Consider the following 23,479-nt stretch of genomic DNA (forward strand, 5'->3'; position numbering starts at 1 on the left):
CTCAAATTGGCGCCCCCCCCCCCCCCCCACCACCCTCCAATAAGCGCCCTCCTATCGGTCCTCCTGTCTCCTATCGAGCGCCTCCCTCGGATAAGCGCCCCCTCCCCTTCTCCCATTTTGTGGACGAATAATGAGACAACAAAGGATGTATAGTTTTCGTCCTGCACTATCAGATTTTTACATTGTTTCCTTTAGCGTCTCTGACAGTCTTCCTCTGCTTCAGCTGAAATACAGCTGCTCACAACCAGAAACTCATCATGCGTTGAATAGGCTTGCAACTTTCATTTCATAACATATAAAGTAGGGGTAACCATGCGTTTTTCAAAGTAGTTAATCTTTTTTGAAAACTTTAGCGCGTGCACTCCGTCATCTCCTCTCTCCTCTCTCCTCTCTCCTCTCTCCTCTCTCCTCTCTCCTCTCTCCTCTCTCCTCTCTCCTCTCTCCTCTCTCCTCTCTCCTCTCTCCTCTCTCCTCTCTCCTCTCTCCTCTCTCCTCTCTCCTCTCTCCTCTCTCCTCTCTCCTCTCTCCTCTCTCCTCTCTCCTCTCTCCTCTCTCCTCTCTCCTCTCTCCTCTCTCCTCTCTCCTCTCTCCTCTCTCCTCTCTCCTCTCTGCTCTCTGCTCTCTGCTCTCTCCTCTCTGCTCTCTGCTCTCTGCTCTCTCCTCTCTGCTCTCTGCTCTCTGCTCTCTGCTCTCTGCTCTCTGCTCTCTGCTCTCTGCTCTCTGCTCTCTGCTCTCTGCTCTCTGCTCTCTGCTCTCTGCTCTCTGCTCTCTGCTCTCTGCTCTCTGCTCTCTGCTCTCTGCTCTCTGCTCTCTGCTCTCTGCTCTCTGCTCTCTGCTCTCTGCTCTCTTCTCTCTTCTCTCTTCTCTCTTCTCGGGAGGAGATGACATGTGCAGCACAAGTCACCCATCCAAGTTATTGTCTTTTTCAACAAGCCTTAACTTAGCTGATCCAGCGATTATAGGTACTACCCTTGGGCTACTACTTCGCCCCTGAGAAAATAAAGAGATTTTAGCAGTTTTAACCTTCTGAGTAGAAATAACAATTGCGCGGATTTGATATTTCATGATTGGATTTCTGAGGAGTAATAGCATTTGGGGGTAAAATATTCTGTTATAATATTAATTTTTAGAATAAAAAGACCAATTTCGAATAAATATGAAGTTAAACGTTTAAACTGTGCGTGTTATAGTGAGAAAGTCTCCCGAACGCAAACGAAGCGTTTTGCTGTTAGGTTAAACGATATAAAGTTATTACTCCAACCTTATTCAGTTTATTCATATTATCTTCCGTAGGTTTGATCAATGTTAAGGTTGCTGTTTGTGTGGATAACGACTGAATTTGGTAATAGTTTGGCAGATCATGCCTGAGTGAATTGACGATACCTCGCGGAAGGTCCAGCATTACAGGCCTTTTGACACTGAGGGAAATACACTGTCAACAACACTAAGACAGAGGAATAAAAGAGGTTGAGACTGCAATTTATTTTCCTTGTTGGCTAAAGTAGAAAAGACTACGGTTTTTGAATAGAAAGTTTAGTCAAATTTTGACAGGTGCAAATCTGCAACACCTTCCCGGGAAAAAGAAATTTCTAACTTCCTGGATATTCCGCAGTCCATAATCTTATTGCAAGGCGACGGCAACCCTACCCACTCAAGAAAGCGATGAGGAAGGCACAAAAGGCGAGATTTACATTGCCGCAGAATAAATATTTTCGTTAATATGAGTTAGTTTCGTTTCTCTCCTTCTTTGACACAAAATCGCTTGATTTATTATTCAGGTAGAGCCTTCACTTGTTTGAATTATTGCTGTTTAGGTAAACAGTTAATGGCCGCTAAATTACAGTTGTGCAGTTTAAGGGTTGGTGGAGTTTTATGGGCAAAGCCATTACGACTCTCATTTTTGTCGATTTGAACGTTATCGGTGGTTTTAAGCTGTTTGTTTACTTGTTTTATCTCTTCTTAGACCAAATGATACTTTGCATAATTAGGCCACTACTTCTGTCAAGGTGCAATTTTGTATAATCATTTTATACGGTATGTGCATTGCCGTAATTATGGTGATTGTATTCGAGGTGTAAGTTTTTCTTTTTCGATACAAAGATAAACCTGCAATGTGATAACGAACTTTGAACTGGATTCGTTGTCAAAAAGTTTGCAATTTTGCGGTCGTCCCGCCTGCTAGCGGTAAGCGGAGTTATTTTTTTACGGCATTTTCACTGTTACAGTTCTGATAAGAAAACGCAGTGGTTTCGAATTACATGTATCTCTCGATCTTTCTATAAATAAAGCATTAACAATAAGACCATGCAAACCAATTACTTACCAATTAGACTACTCAACCAATTCCAGACTATAGTAAAACCAAAACCAAAACCAAAACCAAAGTAATTGCCTCATTACTTTCCACAACCGGTCTACCGGCTATGAACGCCAACCCGAATACACATTAATTATTCCTCTCTATTTCCTTTATATGTTCCGTAGCTGACTCATATATAATATAGAATAAGCTTTCCCTCGCCACCCCCAACCTCAAACGACCTTGGAAAGAAATAGAGTTAGAGGTAGAGTTTTTAACGCTGTGTTGCCGTCTTTCGGCAGCTACGTGGAAATGGCTAAAGGTATTGAGCTCGGCGAATCCATGAGGCACACGAACCCAGTTGCAAAAGAAGCCAAATCAGTGGCAACCTCTTCAGATCATTCAGCTGCGGCGGTGGCAGTGTTCCGACATGTTGGTACATAATATTCACTAAATAAAAAAATACACAGTGTTTGATTTGCTAGCAATTAATCATTTGGGTCAAACGTGCCATTTTCGGTAAAGCCTCTTAAAAACTGAACCGAATCTAGATTCTTGGTTTCTAAAATTGAAATCAGCTCGAGTCGACGTCCTGGCCAGCTTAAGTCCAAGGTCGAGTCCCGGCTGGGGTCTGGCTGGAGTCCTGGCTGGAGTCCTGGCTGGAGTCCTGGCACAAGTCCCGGCTCGAGTTCTCGCTCAAGTCCCAGCTCGACTCTAGGCATTGATGTTAGTTTGTTTCACTTTTATCAAGATGTTAAAATGACTCCAAGGCAAGAAAAACTAATGTCCGGGTTTGGCTTTGATGCTGAGTTCTTTTCGATCCTTAATTTCCATGATAGATTTCAACTGGAAAAACAATAATTATTAAGCAACGAAGCTTTTAAAATCCATTGTACCATTATATCTAACTGGATACCACGTTGCGCTAAAAACGACGACTCTACTGAATTTTTGTTTCCAAGAGATCGTAGACATCCAGTAACTATTTTATTTTATTCAAACACTTCTCTCTGCCGCGCAGGATTTGTTTAACACTACAGTAAAATGAAATTTAAGAGAGTTTTTTTAATTACACTGGCTTTGAGTTCAGTTGTTATACTTGGAATGATTCTTTATACCAAAGAAACCGTACAAGACATGATCAGATTTAGAGAGAACACTGACTTTTATTCTTCAACTCAATTTTTCGCCTACAACTCGAAGCTTCACGATTATACAGCAATGAGAAGTACAACTCAAAAGCCATTTATTTATCTCACAGAAACAGAGCAATGTCTTCCGCGAAACTTGGCTTCTTCTTCTCAGATTGGCGATCCCGAGACCTGTAACTGTGATGTGATTGTGCTGAGTTTCCAAGCCAAGTGCCAAGATAACAATCAATCACACATCACTTATTTGTTTGATCCGAACACCCTCTTTGCATCAGGACGAAATGTGCTATTTTTTGCCGCAATGGATAGAAGACCGGGTTATCATTATTATATATTTATAAACGATGACACTATTCTCGAATACAACGAGTTTACACCCGCCAACATGACTAAGATGTCGCCGTTCCGAGCTGTGGAAAAGTGGCTGCTAGATTACGAGCCAGCATTGGGTGTGTTGGATTACAAGGCCTATTTCGGGGCACGCAGTTTGATAAAGAAAAGGAGAGATTTATGCGGAATAAATGAATCATCTCTTGTTCTTCCTACTGTGATGTTCGATGGCCTCTTTAACGCTTTCCACCATAAAGCTGTTGAACATGTCCTTCCGTATCCGACGCAATACGAACGCGGGTGCATGTTTTGCTGTAATAGAAACACCATGATAGCTGTCGAAGTCAAGTTTGGCGGTCAAGCGCTTTTGTTTTCTCCTGTCACAGCTGGCAATCCCAAACATCGAGAGTATGATAGGTCTACAAATGATTTCAAGGCAACATTGCGTGAATTTGTAGCGAGGATCAAGCAAGAGGCGCCACCAATGCTAAGAAATCACACCATATTCGAGATGTTACAGGCGAATCCAGACCGTTATCTTTGGAAAAAGTCGCCTTCGTTTTGTGTAAATGTAACTCGGCACCAGCCTGTTATTCCATACAGACACTTGCTGAATGATGTTTTCATCTTTTGAGTTCTAGGCCTCAAGTTGAAAGTTATCATTTGTACAGATACTTAAATATTCCTATAGAGGTTTAACGGTTCTGAGATTGAATTCTGAAGTCACAGTTACAGCCCCATTCACACTTGTTTAATGTCTTTACGTACGTAAAATAAATAGAGGAAAGTCTTGGGCAGCTTTCGTCTGTGGAAAAAGTTGAATGAGGTTTAACTTGAGTGTCCGCAGGCAAGAGTCCTCTATTTTATTATACGCATGTAAAACCATTAAAATTCACGTTTGTTGACGCGCCTAAAAGAACGCGGCAGTGGAAATAGCTAAAAGCGAAATTGACTTGACGGTATTTTAGGACAAGGTTTCCTGAAAAATAAGCGCTCCGTTTCAAACATTTATTTTAGCTTAGTGAAAACTTTGCTTCATAAAATAACAGTAAAATCGTTATTCCACCTGTCAACCAAGTAATTAATTCATTTCATAAACGAGCACGACACATTGCTCGCAAAATGATTTTAGTCGATTTTGTTCGTCTAATGCCGGCTGGTAAACAAATCAAACGTCTGGAAATATATTATCTAGTACTCCAGTTTTTAATATTATTATTATTTTAATATTATCAAATGTGAAATTAAGAGTGCGTTGAATTATGTATTTTAATCAGAAAGGGAACATAAATTTCGCGACAGTTTCTTGCGTCGATCGCCAGTATTAATAATGACGTTTGTGTTATCAGATCTGGAGATAAGTGAAAATAGGTAAAACTAGCCGAAAAAGGTAAAGACGGAGTAAAGAGTAAATATTAAATATTAAAGAACCACACTCAACCACTCAATCAGTATTCAATATTATTATTCAGTCACTCAATATTAAAGGTTAAGAATTAGCCGAAGAAGGTAAAGAATAACGAGTAAAGGTAAAGAGTCTTTTTGTTATTACTTTTGAGTAGAAAGGAAACGTTTTAGTCAGATTTTCATGTTGAAATGTCGAAGTCGTGTATTTTGGATCATATATTTGAGCCCTTGGTAAAGTTTAACCACAGAATTATGATCGTTTCAGTTTCGTTACCATAACGCTATTGGTTTGCGTGTCGGTCATTGTTTGTACTGCTAATAATTTCAGTAGTTTCATTAGAATAACCGTGCGCAGGTCTCGGGATACGGTGCTCTGGGTTCGAGCCCTGGCCGAGGACATTGTGTTGTATTCTTGAGCAAGACACTTTACTCTCACAGTGCCTCTCTCTCCCCGGATGTATAAATGGGTGCTGGCGAATGTAATTCAGCGGTAAACGGCTACTAGAGACGTACGGCGACTAGCATGTGATCTTGGACAAGATATTATCAAGGTAAGAGAGTGAATCCCCCATGTAGGTCTTATACCCAAGGTAATCCCTCTTAAGGTAGTAGATACCCGCAAAATCATAAAAAAGTTATCATTCTGAAAGAAACTTATTTGCAGCTACAAACCCTCCCCAATATCTAAATTTTTTATGTCTGAACTTATTTTTTGCTTTTCTTATCCTGCGCACTTTAAAAATAATAAAATCTAAAGGGCCCTCAATTGTATATTTTTTGTTTATTTCTCGTTTCTATGGTAACCAGCTAGCATACGCGTTGTTTTTTGTCAATTTTCGAGGTCAAAACGCACCCCGAAAGACCCAAACCCGATTTCGTTGTTCCAGGGACGCCTGGGACTTCTTTGTATACCGTGAGGAGACTGGAACCAAGTTTACACGAAGCGTGAAGCTTTCCGAAACGTGGAACTCAATATTTCGAAAGTGTGAAAATATATTTAGCTTTCTCTCGCCTTGAAGACAGTTTTTGCTCGCTTTTTCGAAGAATTTCGCTTAGAAATGCCAAGAACTAAATTTCGATCGCTTAGAAGATCGGTTACGCGGGGAAAACGTTCACGGAAACCTAAAGACGAACCTAACTCGAAGAAAGAGAAAACTCCCTCCGCGAAGAAGCTTCGCTTGGAAGATGACAGTTCGTCTCAGGCATCGAGCAAGGAGTCCTACAACAGGCCAAATGGATATCGATTCCAGGATGTCGACATTCTAAGGCGAGTTATTTTAGCCTGTGCTGTTTGTAAAGAGTGTTTTCAAGGAACTTTGCAACTGTTTGAAGAGGTTAGTGGTTGTGGCTTGGCGAGAACTCTCGTGTTGCAATGCTCAAACAATGATTGCAAAACTTTCACGGAGCTTCCAACATCTGAGTGGATTATTCGAGGGAAATCCCATTTCTATGATGTGAATAGAAGATCAGCTTCTATTCACATTTGGAACCACTATGCCTCAACTGAAGACACTCCACTTCATGACTACTGTCCTGAAGGGCCTGATTCATGGTGCAAATGGCAGTGTGATCAGGCAAATGGCACCAACACATTCAGCCCAAAGAATGTGGCCCCTGCTGTGATGCAAGAGATTCTTCCCACATTTGAGGCTTTGTGGGACAGAAACCTTCTCCAAAGTGTATTGGAAGGCCTCTCACAGAACAACAATGAGGCCCTAAATCACCTTGTTTGGGACATCAGTCCAAAAAAACTCTTTGCTGGTCCTGAGACAGTGTTGACAGCTTGCGCTATTGCTGTTTGCCTCTTCAATGGGGTGCTAGAGCAGTCCAAACAATGCTAAGAGGGCTCAACCTGGCGGTTGGAGAGCACTGCAAGTCTGGTCTGACAGCCATTGATAAACAGAGACTCTGTGCACCTGTAGAAAAGTCCTCAGAGGCAACAAAACAACAGTACCAAATTTGTCGCAGTCAGTGAAAAAGCCGCAGTGAAAGGAATGAGGAGCAGGAGGGGCCAACATATGAGCCTGGGGCTTTTGGACTTTAATTTTTCACTTCGAACATTATTTAGATACTTTTTTATTAAGGTCTAAATAACATTTACCTGCTGAGAATGTCTCAAATGTATTTCATTATTCAAAAATGTAGTAAAATCTGGGGATGAAAAAGTTACGTTTTTTGAGGTTATGCAATTTAGGGGCAGGTCGTTTGAGAGAACGAATTGTCCAATTCTCACCAAAGTTGGCAGGGGTGTGTATTTTTGCCTGTAGAATGCAATGATGTAGTTTTTGAAGCCATACAGGTGAAACATAGATCATTAAATGAGTGCCAAACTGGAAAAAAGTTTTCTTTTATGTTTGCTTGTTGCCATGGAAACAGAACCCCCCCAGAAGCTGGTGAAAAGTAGGTCATTGCATTCTACCATGTCTCCTGCATTTGCAACGAAAATTCGGCCCAATTAGGACAGGTTTTGAAGGAGATTGACCTGCCCCAAAATTGTAGCTATTTCACAGTAGGGGTCCTAGTCAACACCCCTTAGCTCGGCCGGGATTTGACGAAACCTCTTAAAACTTATTGCCACAGGTAGCTGAAGACTTAAAGTCTTAATGTGGCATAAGGTATGATTAAATATGGTTTTCAGTGGTCATACTTTCTGGACTCCAGTTTTGACAAAATTTGGCCATTTTTGCGGGTATCTACTACCTTAAGTTATTTTTAGACATGGTACCCAGTTCTTCCGACGATGTGACTCGCGCGATGCGTGGACAGTCCAAGCGATTTTCTCGCAACTACATGAGAGGAAATGGCGTGAAATGCGAAAAGTCATTATATATGTTTTGATTTTCAAAAGACGTTTCATAGCATGGATGTTTCTGCACTCTCAGCCGTCTTTATGTTCGGCTGGGCTTTCGCTTGCTTTGTGCTCGTTTGGTAGTTCATTGTTTTGTCGTTCATTCGGTTTTAGGAAGTTTAATAAGCAAACCAAAACGGCAACGGAAAAGACTGAGTACAGACAAGAGATTCTGATCATATTGTACAGTATTTTAAGATCTCCAAGTTGTTTTAGGAGATGTGTTAAATAGAACTTCCATGTACTTTCATTATTATTAAATATTCTTTTCAACCAAGCCAGTCTTAAGGGCTTAATCGTACTTTCAATGTCTATCATTTTTATACCACCTTCTTCGAGAGTGTTTATGGCTGAAAGCCTTGTCGTCTTATCTTTCCCTTTCCATAAAAAGGTGAAAATTATGTGGCTCACTTGTTTTATAATGTTTGATGGAGTTGGTAGTAATGAGGACACGTAAACTAATTTGGGGATAAGTAGAGATTTAATTATAGTAACTTTGCCATAAATGGATAGCCCTCTAGAAGACCAAATATTTGTTAGCTTCTTCATATTATCAAGTTTGTCTTGGAAATTGCTTTCATAAAGTAGTGATTGGTCGTATGTAAAGAATACCCCTAGAGCTTTGATGGGTTCACTTGGCCAATTTATGCCAAGTGGTTTTTAATTTCATCATTGTTCCTTTGAGACCCAATTCACCGACCTTCTGTTTTTTGAACGGTGTATTTCAAGTCCGCATAAATTTTTAAAACGATCTAGTTGTTGAAATAGAGCGTTTGCCGAGCCTAAATTTGATAGCACCACAGTCAGTATCGTCTGCATATTGTAAAACTTTTGTTTCATTGTTGCCTATTTTAATTCCCTCGATTTCTGGATTTTTGCGAATAGAAATTGCCAAGGTTTCAATGACTAAGAGAAAGAGGTATGGAGAGAGAGGGTCCCCTGTGTCTCACACCTCGTGCTAGGGTGAAATAATCCGATGTTAAAGTGCCACTATGATCAAATTCTCGATACCTATTTTTTACATTTTGGTACACAATAGGTCTTTCCTAGATATCTTGCCAAATTTTAATATATATATTTTTTGCGTGTTTATGGACTGAGACGGAGTCGAGGTCCATAAACTCGCAAAAAAAGAACGTTTGATTATGATGGATAATATTTGGCAGAACATTTTTAACCCTAACTGCGATTACTTTTGAAATGATTTTAGCATCAACATTAGTAAGAGAGATCAGGAGCCATAATCGGGGATTATGCCCGATTATGGCTCCTGGAGATATAGGTCTCTAATTTTCAATCAATGTATCGATCTTTACCTTGTTTCTCAATTAAGATGATAATTGCCTTTCTTTGTGAGCTGGACATTTCTTCATAGTTAAAGGACTCTTGTACACATTCCACCAAAAACCTTAGCTCAAATACTAAATGTGCTCTTATCTTTTGAAACACTGAATCGAGCGAATATATTTTTATATATTTAAATATATAGATTTAGCCAAGCCTAAAACCGGAGTTCCTGATTGCAATAATTAACCACAAAAGAAAAAAAGGATTTGTTTTTCTTGGATCACAAACTCAAGAAATGATAAACTGTGAGCATGTGATTGTTCAGTGTGTGGTTTCACTATTTTTCCCAGGTAAATTTCAACAAACTATACCCAATAAGTGTAGCTTGTAAGATTGTAACAACAACGCACCAACAACGCGCTAGGGGTTAATTTGCGCCGAAATTTTGCCTTTACACGTACTCCCTCCTTCTCCTCCAGAGTAAACACTATATAACGTATATATATTTGGGGGTAGTTTTCCTCTCTAACTTGTTTTTGAGAGTGGGCCCCAGAACATTTCAGACGTCCTTGATCTTTGTTTTATCCTGCGGGTACTTCCTCTTACCTTATTATTTTACACTAAAATGATCTTATGCTCAAGAAACAAGGAGATTTTAAGAAAACCAAACTTAACTGTTTTCCTCGGGATTAATAATTAAGTATACATTATACATGTTGTTAGTGCTCCTAACCCAAGAATAGCGAAAAATACACAGTAGCAAGTTTGTGGGGAAGGGACTTGGGTACAAAGTGCTCTGGAAAAATGCTCGCACAATTCAGGACTACAAACTAACACTACATGGCCCAACGAGGTCACAGTCCTCTCTGCCAAGAGAGACATAATCCCCCAACCCTCTACGGGGGGGGGGGGGGGGGGTTGTAATTCAATGAACGTAACGCTAGATCAAATAGACAGGATATATTTTAATTCCGTTAATTTTTCGACGAAAATTCGATCTGTCTCGACTGGCCCGATTCGACCCTTATTGACAATTAGTTTTTGTGGTTCACACCTGCTTGCTTACTCTCGGAAAGTGCGCATTATATGATAGTTTTTAATCTGCTCATTGTGATCCCTAGATTTTTCTTACATTAGAGTCACATTTAGGCGTTTGGAACTTCAGTAATTACAACCCTTCATCAAAAGGGTTTCCCAAAACAGATTGTCAGACAGTTTCGAATTCCATGTCTACCATTTCAGGAACTTTTACGCGGCTCTGTATTGTTGCTTTATTTCATGGACTGAAATGACACCGATATCAGAGGAATCGATAAACAGTCAGCGATAATAAGGTCCGGGTAATTTGCGTATTGTTTCAAAGATTTGGACTACGCTCTCATGCGGGCTACTCTCACGGTAAAAATAAAGGGTAAAGTAAACACAATGCAAGCGTTACACTTTCGGTAGCATTACGAATGCAATTCGATCTGGCCTGATGCCCTGATCCATGGTGGTTATACAGTGAGGCTAACAACTAATTTTTGTGAGTTATACCTGTTTCCTTATTCGCAGAAAAAGCGCTTTAGAAGGTAGTTTTAATCCACTCATTTTCATCTTTAGATTTTTCTGCAAGACTGAAACCCATCACTTCAATGTTTTAATCACGGAAGGTGGGGGGGGGGGAGGGGGGGGAGGTACTCCCTTATATGGGCAATGTAGGTATGTGCGGCCCCAAGGGGTCTGGTTTTTCAGCTGCTTTGGTCATAAATAGGGTATCGATTTTAGCTGATTTTGGCCATCTTGGTCATAAATAAGGTATGGGTTTTGCACTCTAGCCTTGATATGGGTATGTTTTTAAAAAGAAGCCACTTTTTCGTCATTATTGAAAAGAAAATCAACAAAAGCCCTTCGCAAATTATGTTTACGGTAATTTAACATTTGTCTGAACTAGGGAACTTATTATAACGCAGGTCTGAAACAGGGTTTTGATTTAAGGGCTAGGTCATAAATAGGGTTTCGAATTTTTGGTCAGGTCATAAATAGGGTAGGAAATATCGCAGATTTTGGTCATAAATAAGGTTAGGGTTTTGGGAAGCGGGCCGCACACCCCCACCCGATTTTCCTGGGAGTAGCCCCCCGGGGTTTTAATCCTGTTATTTGTTGTCTGATTATGCAAGCGAGTTGCGTGAACAGAGTGCTCGGACACTAACAAAATAAAATGCTAAAAACAGCCTGTCACTAATCATGCTAATAGCTACAAATGCATGAGTCTCCAAGGTCTTCATCCTAGTCGCCGTAAAAAAATACATAAATAAAGTGTCTTAAATCTGTACGGCGTGGTTGACACTCGTATTTCCAAAATCAGTGGCACCAAACGGCGTTAATTGATTGTCGGTTTTGTACCTGGCTTTCGTAGCCAAAATTGATTAATTAACCCGCAAGTTACCTGAATCATATCTAGCTACCGACCTTCACAGGACTCTTAGACTAGGAACGCACAGAATTGTTAAGGGACAGGAATGTCTTACACAGGAATGTATCAAACTCACAACATAACTTCGTGTCCACGTGCCCATAACCTCGTGTCCACTTTGGTCACGTGGACACAAGGAAAAAAAAAACCAGCTGAAGCACATGGCATGGCAAGGATGAACCGGCGGAATCACTATGGCAACCCACATGCGGCATGAAAGCAGCATGTGACATGAGATGTTGTTTGCACGTGAGCCAGAAATGCCCTTTGAGCGTGACAGTCAAACTTTGCACAGACAGAATGTCATGCAGTGTGTGATATATCTTATTTGTCACATTAACTTAAATTTATAAGGGTTATAAATTTGCTGATATCGAGAAAACTTTCGATTTTACACGTGCTATTGATATTTTCTAGTGGAAAATCAAAATAATCCACGTCGAGTGGAACAATTACAACTTCCATGTAGGCATGCTCTAAAAGCAGTGTAAAATAAATGGTTACCGAATATCTAATGTTGCCTAGCAGGTGCTGCCTTTCGATACATAACGCTTATTCGATATCACGACATGATTCTAATCTTCAGACGATTTCATACAGTGAGATATTTCACACCGAGCTTAGAGTCCATTGATTAGCCAAAATTGCGCTTTAATTTCCTGTTGTAAACGTCATTACGAAAAATTAACCTTCGATCAACCGTCAAATGACCAGAAATTTAATCCGTGAACCATCAAAACGGCTTATTTTTAACCGTCAACCGCTAAATTCGGCAATGAAGCCATCAAAATCCATTTTACCATTATATCGAACTTGATGGCACGACGCGCTGAATACAACGACTCTAACTTTCTGTTTCCTAGTGATCGTAGATATCCCGTAACTATTTTATTTAATTTTTCACATGTTCACCAATGCGGCATAATCATTTGGAAACACTCCGCCTGGCTTCTTGTTAAACGCTTCCCTCTGGCACAGGATTTGTTAAACACTACAGTGCAATGACGTTTAAGAGAGGTTTTTCAATTGCACTGGCTTTGAGTTCAGTTGTAAGCCTTGGCATGATTCTTTATGCCAAAGAAACTGTGCAAGACATGATCAGATTTAGTGAGAACACTGACTTTTATTCTGCAACTCAATTTTTCGCCTACGACTCGAAACTTCGCGATTATACAGCACAAAGTAGTACAACTCAAAAGCCATTTATTTACCTCACGGAAACCGAGCAATGCCTTCCTCGAAACTTGGCCTCTTCTTCTCAGATTGGCGATCCCGAGACCTGTAACTGTGATGTGATTGTGCTAAGTTTCCAAGCCAGGTGCCAAGATAACAATCGATCACACATCACTTATTTGTTTGATCCCAACACCCTCTTTGCATCAGGACGAAATGTGCTCTTTTTTGCCGCATTGGATAGAAGACCAGGATATCATTATTACATATTTATAAACGACGACACCTTTCTCGAGTACAACGAGTTTACACCCACCAACATGACTAAGATGTCGCCGTTCCGAGCTGTGGAAAAGTGGCTGCTAGATTACGAGCCAGCAGTGGGTGTGTTGGATTACAAGGCCTTTTTCGGGGCAAGCAGTTTGATAAAGATAAGGAGAAATTTATGTGGTATAAATGAATCATCTCTTGTTCTTCCTACTGTGATGTTCGATGGCCTCTTTAACGCTTTCCACCATAAAGCTGTTGAACATGTCCTTCCGTATCCAACGCAATACGAACGCGGCTGTATCGTTGCCAGTAACAGAGACACTATTGTAGCCGTCGAAGTCAAATTTGGCGGCCAAGCACTCCTCTTTGCCCCTGTCACAGCCGGCAATCCCAAACATCGAGAGTACGATAGGTCTGTAAATAATTTCTGGGCAATAGTGCGTGAATTCATAGCGAGGATCAAGCAAGAGGCGCCTCCAACGCTAAGAAATCATGTCATATTCGAAATGTTACACGCGGATCCAAGGCGTTATCTTAACCGTGAGTCGCGCTCGTTTTGTGCGAATGTAACTCGGCACCAGCCTATTAGTCCATACAGGCACTTGCTGAATGATGTTTGATCCTTTGAGTTCTAGATCTCAAGTTGAAACTTATCATTTATACCGATACTTAAATATTCCTTTAGAGGTTGAACAGCAGTTGTGAAATTGAATTCAGAAGTCATAGTTACAGTACCATTCACACTTGTTTAATGGCTTTACGGGCGAAAAATAAAATCGAGGAAAATCATGGACGGCTCTCTTTTGTGGATAACCGGAATGAGGTTTAACTGCAGTTTATCTAATTCTGAAGTTTTGATATTCATATAACTTCGCTAATTTATTCAAGAGTTAATCTTATCAAATGTGAAAAGACGAGTTTACTGAAATAAGTATTTAATCAGAAATGGGACATAAAATTTCGTGACAATTTCTTCCTGCTTCGATCGCCAGTCTTAATCGTTGCGTTTGTGTTGAGGGACCTGGAGATAAGTGAAAATAAGGTAAAATTAGCGGAAGGAGGAAAAGAGTCTCTTTTTTTTTCCTTAATAGGCCACGTTCGATAAATCAATATTCTAGCATGGTTCCGAGGCTTTCAGTTTCTCAATTCCAAAAGAGACTTGGATACAAAGAAAACACCACCAAATATTCCTGAAAGCCTCGGAGCCATGTTGAAATATTGATATATCGAACGCGGCCTATTTTGAATTCACTCGGAATGATTCTGTTAGTAACATTTGAGCACCTCACTAGCTAATACATTTTGTAGAAAGGAAACGTTTTAGTCAAATTTTCATGTTGAATTGTCGAAGTCGTGTATTTTGGATCATATATTGGAGCACAGAATTATGATCGCTTCAGTTTCGTTACCACAACACTATTTGTTTGCGTATCGGTCATTGTTTGTACTGCTAATAATTTCATTAGAATAAACATGCGCAGGTCTCCGCATCTAGCGCTTTGGGTTGTGTGGAGCCCCAGCCGGGTCCAGTGTGTTGTGTTCTTGGGACACTTCACTCTCACAATTCCCTCTCCCCGGGTGTATAGATGGGTGCTGGTGAATTTAATACAGGGGTAAACGGGGAAGAAGGGAGGGAAGGGGTAACACTGCGATGCACTAGCATCTCATCTAGGGGAGAGAGAGAATTCTCCTGGTAGATTAATGCAACAGAAACCACGATAAAGGTCTTTTGGTATGGACAACTGCGCAACCCAAATTTTACTTAAGCTGTTGACATTAATAGGCCATTTCCGAGTTGCGTTTTGCCACTATGTCAAAATGAGTCTTCTTGGGAAACCATTCATATGAAAATGTGTTTCCCCTACAGGTTCATTTTCATTTAAATCAAACCGATTTTCATATGAAAGGTTTTGCACGAAGCCTCGTTTTGAAACAGAGGCACAAGGTAACTCGGAAATGGGCTATTAGCTGCGCTCCACATCTCTAACTATCTTGAGATAAAAAAAAAAAAAAATACAAAATTCCTTTCTAGTTAGTGCTCGCACAAAGTACTTCAAGCACTTAACTTTTGGAGTAGAGAACTTAAGTCAATGAACTCATAACTCAGTTGTGGCTGTACTATGAATTGCAATAAATACATATTTGTCATTAAAGAAACAAAATATTATTTCAGTTCATTAGTTAATAAATATTATAGTTGGCAAACTAGTGTAAAGTTTCTATTGACGAAATATTGGTGTCGTTCTTTACTCCTGTTAGAATTCTCTCTATCCTGGTCTGTGAACTAATATGCCCTGATAACCAAGTATATAGCCGTCCTTATATTTTGCTTCAATCTTACTCGTAACCAATGGAAATTTAAATTGATCCCGCACCTTTGGTCTGGTTAGAAGGTTGAGGCTTAAATTTAAAATGTATAAGGTTGTGCTGATTTCTTTTCTGCATGCCGCATGTGAGGTTGTCGCTGAATTATTACATAGTTAATTTAGTTACTGTTTTAAAACAGATTGTACTAAGTCCTCAGTAATTCATTAATTAATTTAGTATAAGCCCTTTCATTAGTGTAAGTAATATCATTGTGGTTTCAATAAAGTGATGGAAAAAAAAAAAGTTTGAAATGTTATCAAGTTGGAAATGCTGTTTTCCATTGCAGGTACCGCGGACGAGGAGGGGCTGTTAGGGCTATAGCTCTACCACTTTTATTGCTGGGATTTATTTTCTAGGGCTCCAGATGGCGAGCAAATGCGAGATAAATGGCGAAACAATTACCTTAATTAACATTTGTTTGTATTGGCCAGATTTCTTAGCCCTAACACTTTAAAATGGTCTCCGCGGTCCCTGCATTGCCAAATAATCACTTATGAGTATCGTTTGATTTTTTCTCTCCCCCGTGCATAAATGTACTGTAGATGTGTCAGCTTTGTTTCGTATTTTATCGATTTTTCGATGGATTCAATGACGGAAGTCTCTAACTCTCGAAAAGAACCAGGAGTGATTTATAGTCAAACCAAGTGAAGCGTACCCCCCAAGATTACATTAATGAATTGATTATTTGAATATTGAACCCGCTATTCGTTTCAAGAATGCAATAATGAATTGATTATTTGTCATTCAAAGATCAATATTAAAGTGATTTTTTTGAACATTAAAGCCATTAGCAGTATTCTTGCAACGACCGAGTAGGTTCAATTTTCCAATAATCAATTCATTATTGCATTCTTGAAACGACTAGCGGGTTCAATATTTAAATAATTAATTCATTAATGTAATCTTGAGGGGTACGCTTCACTTGGTTTTACAGTAAACTGTCTTGACAAACGTTATTATGTAATAAACGGGGTGTTCAAAAGTTGAGGAAAAAGTTGAGCAATGAGTAATCAGAGCGTTAATGACACAGGGACGTTAAGGGAACACCGCCACCACTAACTGTTAAAAATGCCATGATGCCATCAGAGAGTCACGTGACAAGGAGTGGTTCTGGCGTGAGTAGTTGATCGATGCGTGCTGGCTTAGCGACCCGACATCGGCTCGGACACACTGATAAGCTCTGAAACCGACAATAATCAATACAAATCGATATTGCAGATACTTACAGTGTACTGTCTCAAAGTGATAGAAGTACAGTAATTCACCATGTTGTATACTGAGAGAATTGGCGCCAAGCACGGATTATATAGCTGCTTTTGCAATGCACCATCGACCAGTGACATCATTAGCAGCCAATAGGAGCTGACGCGTGAAAAGTTCAGTGTCCTTATTTGGTCATATCAGGGGACTACAGAAAATCTTCAGTGCATTTTTTCTGCACAACTGCAAAACTGTAGGGAAAATTGTCTTGGGTACTATAGAAAATGTCCAGGAGACTTCACATTTTTTGCATTATTTGCTTTCTTGATAGAGGATAGATTTTTGTCGAGGGTCGAGGGTAATACAGTAAAAACCTGCATAAAAGAGCAAGTGGATTAAGAACACTCAGGCTGAAATTTGGTCAAAAAGTATCATATACATGAGAACACATTCACCCTGGATGAAAATTGTTCTTGTATAAAAAAAATTGGCTGCCGGTTAGATTAGAATAACCTACTAGGGTACAGTACTAAGAAGATCAATCTATGTGCTAGAACACTTCACATATAAAGTTTCACAGCAGGTGTGGGAAAGTTAGCAATGGTTTTTAGGCTTGGCTAATTTATGTAACTAAATGACTGTTACCTTCTGTCAATCACATTCTTTATTTGCTGCAGACACAGCAAGCTGACATGAAATTGTTTAATTTGACAACTCTGATCTCCTGACCTTTCAGTTGAACTGTTCTAGTTTTCATCTCAATGAAAAATACCTTTGAATTGGTCACTCAAAACATAGTAAATCAATCTTGAAAATCACATTTTCGAAGGTCACTGTATTTTCTAATCTGACCCTTCTTTCTCCTGTTTCTTCTGTAACTTTGTATTCAGCTTTCTCAAGAAGCGAGCATTTCCAACAAGTCTATAGTCAACTGGAAGTTCAAGGCCTTTACCTTGGCCTGCGTTAAATCTACTGCCAATACATTCCGCCTCAATTTTCCCACGCTGTGCCAAAAACTTATGAAAAATCATGGATAGTTCGACTGGTACGTGTCCAACAATCTTCTCATCTTTATTCCTTACGGTCACTGCATATCTGTCATGGTCCTTCTCCGGTTCCATATTGCAGTCCATAACTTACCCAATATACACCGTTGCATCTACAAAATAAGCATGGTGCCCACACACGCTTGCCTGAACAAAGAATTCGTATTCATCTGCCATTTTATAGCTTCATTTGTACAGAAAGCCGACTTTCTCCAAGAGAAATTCAAGAGTGGAAGCTTCACTTTTCCCACTCGAAATGCCTTTTGGGTAATTTTCAAGATAATCCCTGTACAGCAAAACAGTCATTGTCTCCAGGACAATAGACGTGCAAGGTGTTATGGGATACATTACTGCATGGGCGGGAAAGAGAATTGACTTTTGTGTTCCTCTTCTGGTTGGAATTTTGATGAGTTGTGGAAGATGAATCGTACTTTCTTCGATTGTGGTTTACGAAAATTAGTAGAGTTGAAGGATGGTAGACTGTGCGACATTACGTCGACATTAGAGAAGACAGTTAAATTGAGCAGCGCCACAGTTAAATGCAAACACTGCGACAGATCGTTCAAAGGTCAACAATATCTGGACAGCCATGTACAATTCAAGCACCCAGCTTCTGCCGCGCAGAATTCGAACATGCAGCAACAGCTCGGCATCTAGGAATACATCTACTATTTTTGTAAACATCAACAATCACTCAGGCGAAACAAACACGCAGAGAATGGCTGAGAGTCAACGGCTTGAGGATGTGCAGCGTGAATCGGCCGGTGTAGCGCAAGGTCCAACACAACGACGAAGCAACAATCAAAGGGGAAGAAACGAGCGAAAGTCCTACACTGTCGATTTCAAAAAGAAAACACTAACAGTTATGGATTCACTGAAATCATCAACAAATAAGTACAACACAGTTACAAAGCAACAAGGAGTCAACAGATCGCCGGTGTTTAAGTGGAAAAATAAAAACAGAAGCAAATTTCTTGTAGAATTGACTCTGAACAAGACGAAGAAGGTGGCGCAAGGGCAATGAGACAAAGGAGGAGGATCGCTGGGAACAGATCCCAACGCACTGATAAATATTTTCTGGCCTCCAATCTTTTAGTTGCCGAGTTTAAACTACGGAGAGCAGCAGGAAGCAAAGTGTCCAAACTTTGGTTAAAAAAAAGAATGAAATCCAAAATCGAAGCATGCTATGGCGCAAAAGAAGCTGCAAAATTTAAAGGAAGCAGCAACTGGTTCCAGAGATTCAAGAAAAGACACAACATAGTACTGAGGAGAAGGACCAACACGAAAAAAGTCTGTGCAGATGATGGCCGGGATACGACCCAGAAATTCCACGGGGATTTGAGGAAAGCCTTGAAAACACAAAGGAGAAGAAACACGTCCTCTATAGTTGACCCAAAGTATGGAAGATGGGTGCCTACAAATAGATACAATGTTGACCAGGTTCCTCTCCCATTTGTAAATGAGCAAGATAAACCTACGACGCATTGGGTGCTAAGCAAGTGTGGGTGTCACAACCATCATCTGGTTTAGATAAACGACAAGCTACCCTACAACTTTGTATTAGGGTTGATGAGGAAAGAAATGTGACGCCAGCTCTTATCTTCAGGGGAAAAGGGCGTGTGGCCACTGAGGAGAAAGAAAAAGATGACAAGAGGGCAGATGTGTATTTCCAGCAAAATGCCTGGATGGATGTTTCGATATAATTCTATATCATCTTCAGGCTGAGGTAACATACAGGTAGCAGAAATTTAAATACTGCGACCTGTATGTCACCTCAGTCTGAAGATGACATAGAATTATATCGAAAAATTACAAGTACATCAACGATTCCTTGCATTTGTTGCCTGTATTATAGACACAATGCATTTACTCGGTATCACATTTATTCTCTGTCAGATTGTTATTTTTGGAGTTTTTATTTGAGAACATAAAAGAACTGAAATGGAACCAAAAAAGTCAACTCAAAGTAACCTCTGGTTAGTGGGAGAGCGGGAAACAACATGCTTAATCGCGCGATAGATTCAACTAAGTTACAGTTATATAACAATACACATTGCTTTACATCTAGTGGCTGAATGTCGACCTCTGTATACGCAAGATGACGGCCGGAATTCGAGGGCACTCCCTTACATCTCCATCTCCATCTACATCTACATCTACATCTACATCTACACTTATTAATAATGGTAATTGAACTGAGTGGAGTGCAATTTGGTCTGAAATCATACGCGTGATTTCGAAATCGAACGAGCGCGTAGCGCGAGTTCGATTTGAAATCACAAGTATGATTTCAGACCAAAATTGCACGACATGAAGTTCAATTGCCACTTTATTAGATCCATTTTGAAATCGCACAATTTTATCGCCTTAATTTTTAGACTTTTGGTGTATTGTTCCAGTAGCCAGTTTGTTAAAGAAAAAAAGCGGAACCGGAAACGCCTTTACGTCTCATTTAGTATGCAAAACGATGTCATGTGACGAAAACTCATCCGAGCATGACAAAGAAACAAGCGGTTTTGAAGTCAGAACGAAAATAGTCAGCTTCAGGTATAAAAGTTCAATTCTCGTCGCTTGAATCAATGATGGAACTTCTTTCTTTCTTCTGTGGTTGAGGCTGAGACTTTTCATTGTCTTTGGAGAAGGAATTTGAAGGTGCATCCTGCGTAATTCTGCGATGGATTTCTTTTGAGTTGTGAAACTCCCTCGAGTGCACGATGCCCAGTGGATGGTACGTTTTTTTCTTTCATACCGTTTAATGGCATTAAGGGAGTCCAGCTCGTTATCATCTCCGTTTCTTTTTGTAACCTCGGCGAAGGACTCAATACTCAGGACCTTGTCAAGTTCTTGCGGCGCCATTTGTTTCAAGATATTTCCAAGATGGCGGGACTAACACCAGCTTCGTAAGACGTTCATTCATTCACTGTTTTGTGGAGCGGGGTGTATTTTGACTATGTTTATTCACAGCGACAGAGTTGAGCTCTTTTGTTGCTTCGTTTGAAACTACCAGAAACCTGGAAACATCTATCTTCTTGAGATGGCCCTGAATTTGTTGTTGTGTGGTTTTCGTTTGTTTATGTTTTACTGGACTCGGTATCATACGGATTTTGAGCAGATGTTGAAGAAAAATCGCCAAAATATTCATCAAAATGGACACTGAAAGTTGGAAACTTCCATTAAAGTAGGTGTTCAGCCTGAAGGAGTTGATAATCGTCATTTAGAAACTGTAATTAATTACATTCGTCAAGTTTTTAGGAAAAAAAAAACACAATAACAACAAAGTTTTGGCAATACTAGTTGCTAAATTCTCCACACAATGGCTTTTTGCCTTTCATTTTCCTGAAATTTTATTCTTTACTTTAAACTAATATTGAAATCTGATTTGTTGTTTTGTTTTACTGTCCCATTCTCAATGGCTGAGAAAAAGATGCGATTTAAACCAAAAAATAGTGCGATTCGTGAATAAATCGCACCATTGAGAGCCAATCAGATTGCAAGGATAGCCAGTGATTTCAAAATGGATTTAATAAAGTTGGTAAAATCATTAGGACATCCTTTATATGGGCTATATAAGTATGTGCAGCCCCAAAGGGTTTGGTTTTTCAGGCGTTTTGGTCATAAATAGGGTATGGTTTTAGCACTCTAGTCTTTCTACTCTTTTTCATCATTAGTAATAAGACCGTGAACAAAAGCCCTCCATAGCTTATGTCTAGGGCAGCTGTTTCAGCCACCACAGTCATAAATGAGGTATCGAATTTTTGTTCAGGTCATAAAAACCGCGCAAATCTAAATCGTGGCGAAGTTGCTTAATATATATTAATCATGTATAATATCCCAGATTCTTGACTTTATTCATTGAACAGTGACGAGTTTTATTTTTGATGAAATGACAGAGAAAACCAGCAACTGACAATTTTTCTATTCTCTTTTTTTAGTGTAATGATCTCTGTAGATCACACGTGACCTTAGTAATTACTGCCACCACATTACGCCGGTGAAATTTGAAAACGCCGCCTTTTTTCGACGGTCAGGCCTACCGTCCACACTAATCCGTCACGAAAATGGAGTTCTCGAAAACGCTCTTCAAACCGGAGGAATTTGAAAACGCTGGCTTCGCGTTTTAGTGTGGACGAAAAACATTTTAAAAACGGTGCTTTTTGAAAACGATTACGTCAAGATAATCATGTGATTTCCGTTAAATTTCCCTTAAATCCAAAATGACCGGTGACTGTTTCATTTTCAAATTCCTCCGACTTAGTTTGGACGGAAAACATTTGATGCGTTTTCAGAGTGAAAACTCCGTTTTCAAATATTTCTCCAGCGAAGTGTGCGTGGACGGGGTCTTTAAATAACTTCAAAATTTAAGTTATGCAAAAGCACACGAAACACTGCCTTGCTATAAGATGGCCTGAGTTAAAGCTGTGTACAGCTTCATTAAACATTAGTTACCCTCGAATTTACAGAGTAGCATTGCTGCTAATTTCTTCAAGCTATCTAAAGTTAGAAATTAGAAATACTGAAAGAAAAGTTATAACAAGGCTAGGCAAATAAATTTATGTAATATTGCAGGACAAACTGCTTAAACTCTTCTTTTCACATTTGAAAATCTTACCTCTATAATAACTTACCGAAATACGTCTTGAAACATACTAGCAAAAGTATGGCTCAGTGACATAACAACACAAGTTGACGAGGCTTGCTCAACACAACAACTTTATTCTCTAAGCATCTTGGGTAATACAACAGCTTAACACAACTTCCGGTTACGAATATATTACACTGCTTTCCCCCAGATTTTCAGGATGCACTTATACCCAAGACATAGTGATAACCTACAGTTACAGGTTAAGTTTAACAACTGGTTTTCTAATCCTTTGAGATCTTCGCAAAACTGTAGGTGGACTACTTACAACTAAAGGAGATACAACAGTGTCCTCGTTTTCAGGCAGATCTACATGTGGTTCAGAAGTAATATCGAGAGGATTCACATTATCATCATTTATTTTCTGACCACTTGATTCAGGCACCACAACATCTGGCTCACTGACATCATCTGGTACATTATCATGTGCTCTTATCATGTGATCAGTGTGCACATATCTGGTTTTGTGTCCCGTCCTAACTACATAGGTTCTGGGCCCACAAACTTTAATTATAGTGCCTGGAATCCACTTATCAGTCTTAGAATTGGCCCTCGAGTTTCGTACCCACACCCTGTCATTTCTTACAAAGGATCTTTCCCTCTTACATTTCAAATCCTTATGCATTTTCTGTTTCTCTTGCTTATTCTCTACAACTTGTGCCAGATTAGGCTTAATCAGACTTAATCTTGTTCTTAGGCAACGCTTCACCATCAACTCAGCGGGGGTCACACCAGTTGTACTGTGAGGGGTTGTGCAATACCGAAATAGAAAATTAGCAAGTCTGTGTTTCATAGAGATGCCCTTTTTACCCTCAAGCACTTGTTTAACTAAAGCATCCTTAACAACTCTCACAGACCTCTCCGCTGCCCCATTAGATTGAGGGTGATAGGGTGGAACCAACGTGTGCTTGATGCCGTTTTTGCGCATGAATTCGGCAAATTCAATGGACGTAAACTGTGGTCCGTTGTCAGACACCACCTCTTCAGGTAAACCATGAGTAGCAAAA

The 23,479-nt window shown here is 39.8% G+C and overlaps 2 protein-coding genes and 1 pseudogene across 2 annotated transcripts; all 3 read left to right on the forward strand.

Annotated features, from left to right (window-relative positions):
• Positions 1-3,326: 3,326 nt before the first annotated feature.
• On the forward strand, positions 3,327-5,437 carry LOC149104061 (uncharacterized). Its single transcript, XM_089273583.1, has one exon. It carries the CDS (start codon positions 3,344-3,346, stop codon positions 4,412-4,414), a length of 1,071 nt encoding a protein of 356 aa, XP_089129709.1. The 5' UTR covers positions 3,327-3,343; the 3' UTR covers positions 4,415-5,437.
• Positions 5,438-12,049: 6,612 nt separating this feature from the next.
• On the forward strand, positions 12,050-15,241 carry LOC149104062 (uncharacterized). Its single transcript, XM_089273667.1, has one exon. The coding sequence runs from the start codon at positions 12,779-12,781 to the stop codon at positions 13,838-13,840; it is 1,062 nt and encodes a 353-aa protein (XP_089129793.1). The 5' UTR covers positions 12,050-12,778; the 3' UTR covers positions 13,841-15,241.
• Positions 15,242-18,184: 2,943 nt separating this feature from the next.
• Positions 18,185-19,536, forward strand: LOC149104063 (uncharacterized; annotated as a pseudogene).
• The last annotated feature ends 3,943 nt before the right edge of the window (positions 19,537-23,479 follow it).

This window comes from Orbicella faveolata, unplaced genomic scaffold, assembly GCF_042242905.1.
Source record: "Orbicella faveolata isolate gen_17 unplaced genomic scaffold, um_ofav_v1 contig_35, whole genome shotgun sequence".
Taxonomy (NCBI): Eukaryota; Metazoa; Cnidaria; class Anthozoa; order Scleractinia; family Merulinidae; genus Orbicella; species Orbicella faveolata.

Excerpts from the sequence above, each read along its gene's own strand:
- LOC149104061 (XM_089273583.1), top strand. The coding sequence starts at position 3,344 with ATGAAATTTAAGAGAGTTTTTTTAATTACACTGGCTTTGAGTTCAGTT.
- LOC149104062 (XM_089273667.1), top strand. The coding sequence starts at position 12,779 with ATGACGTTTAAGAGAGGTTTTTCAATTGCACTGGCTTTGAGTTCAGTT.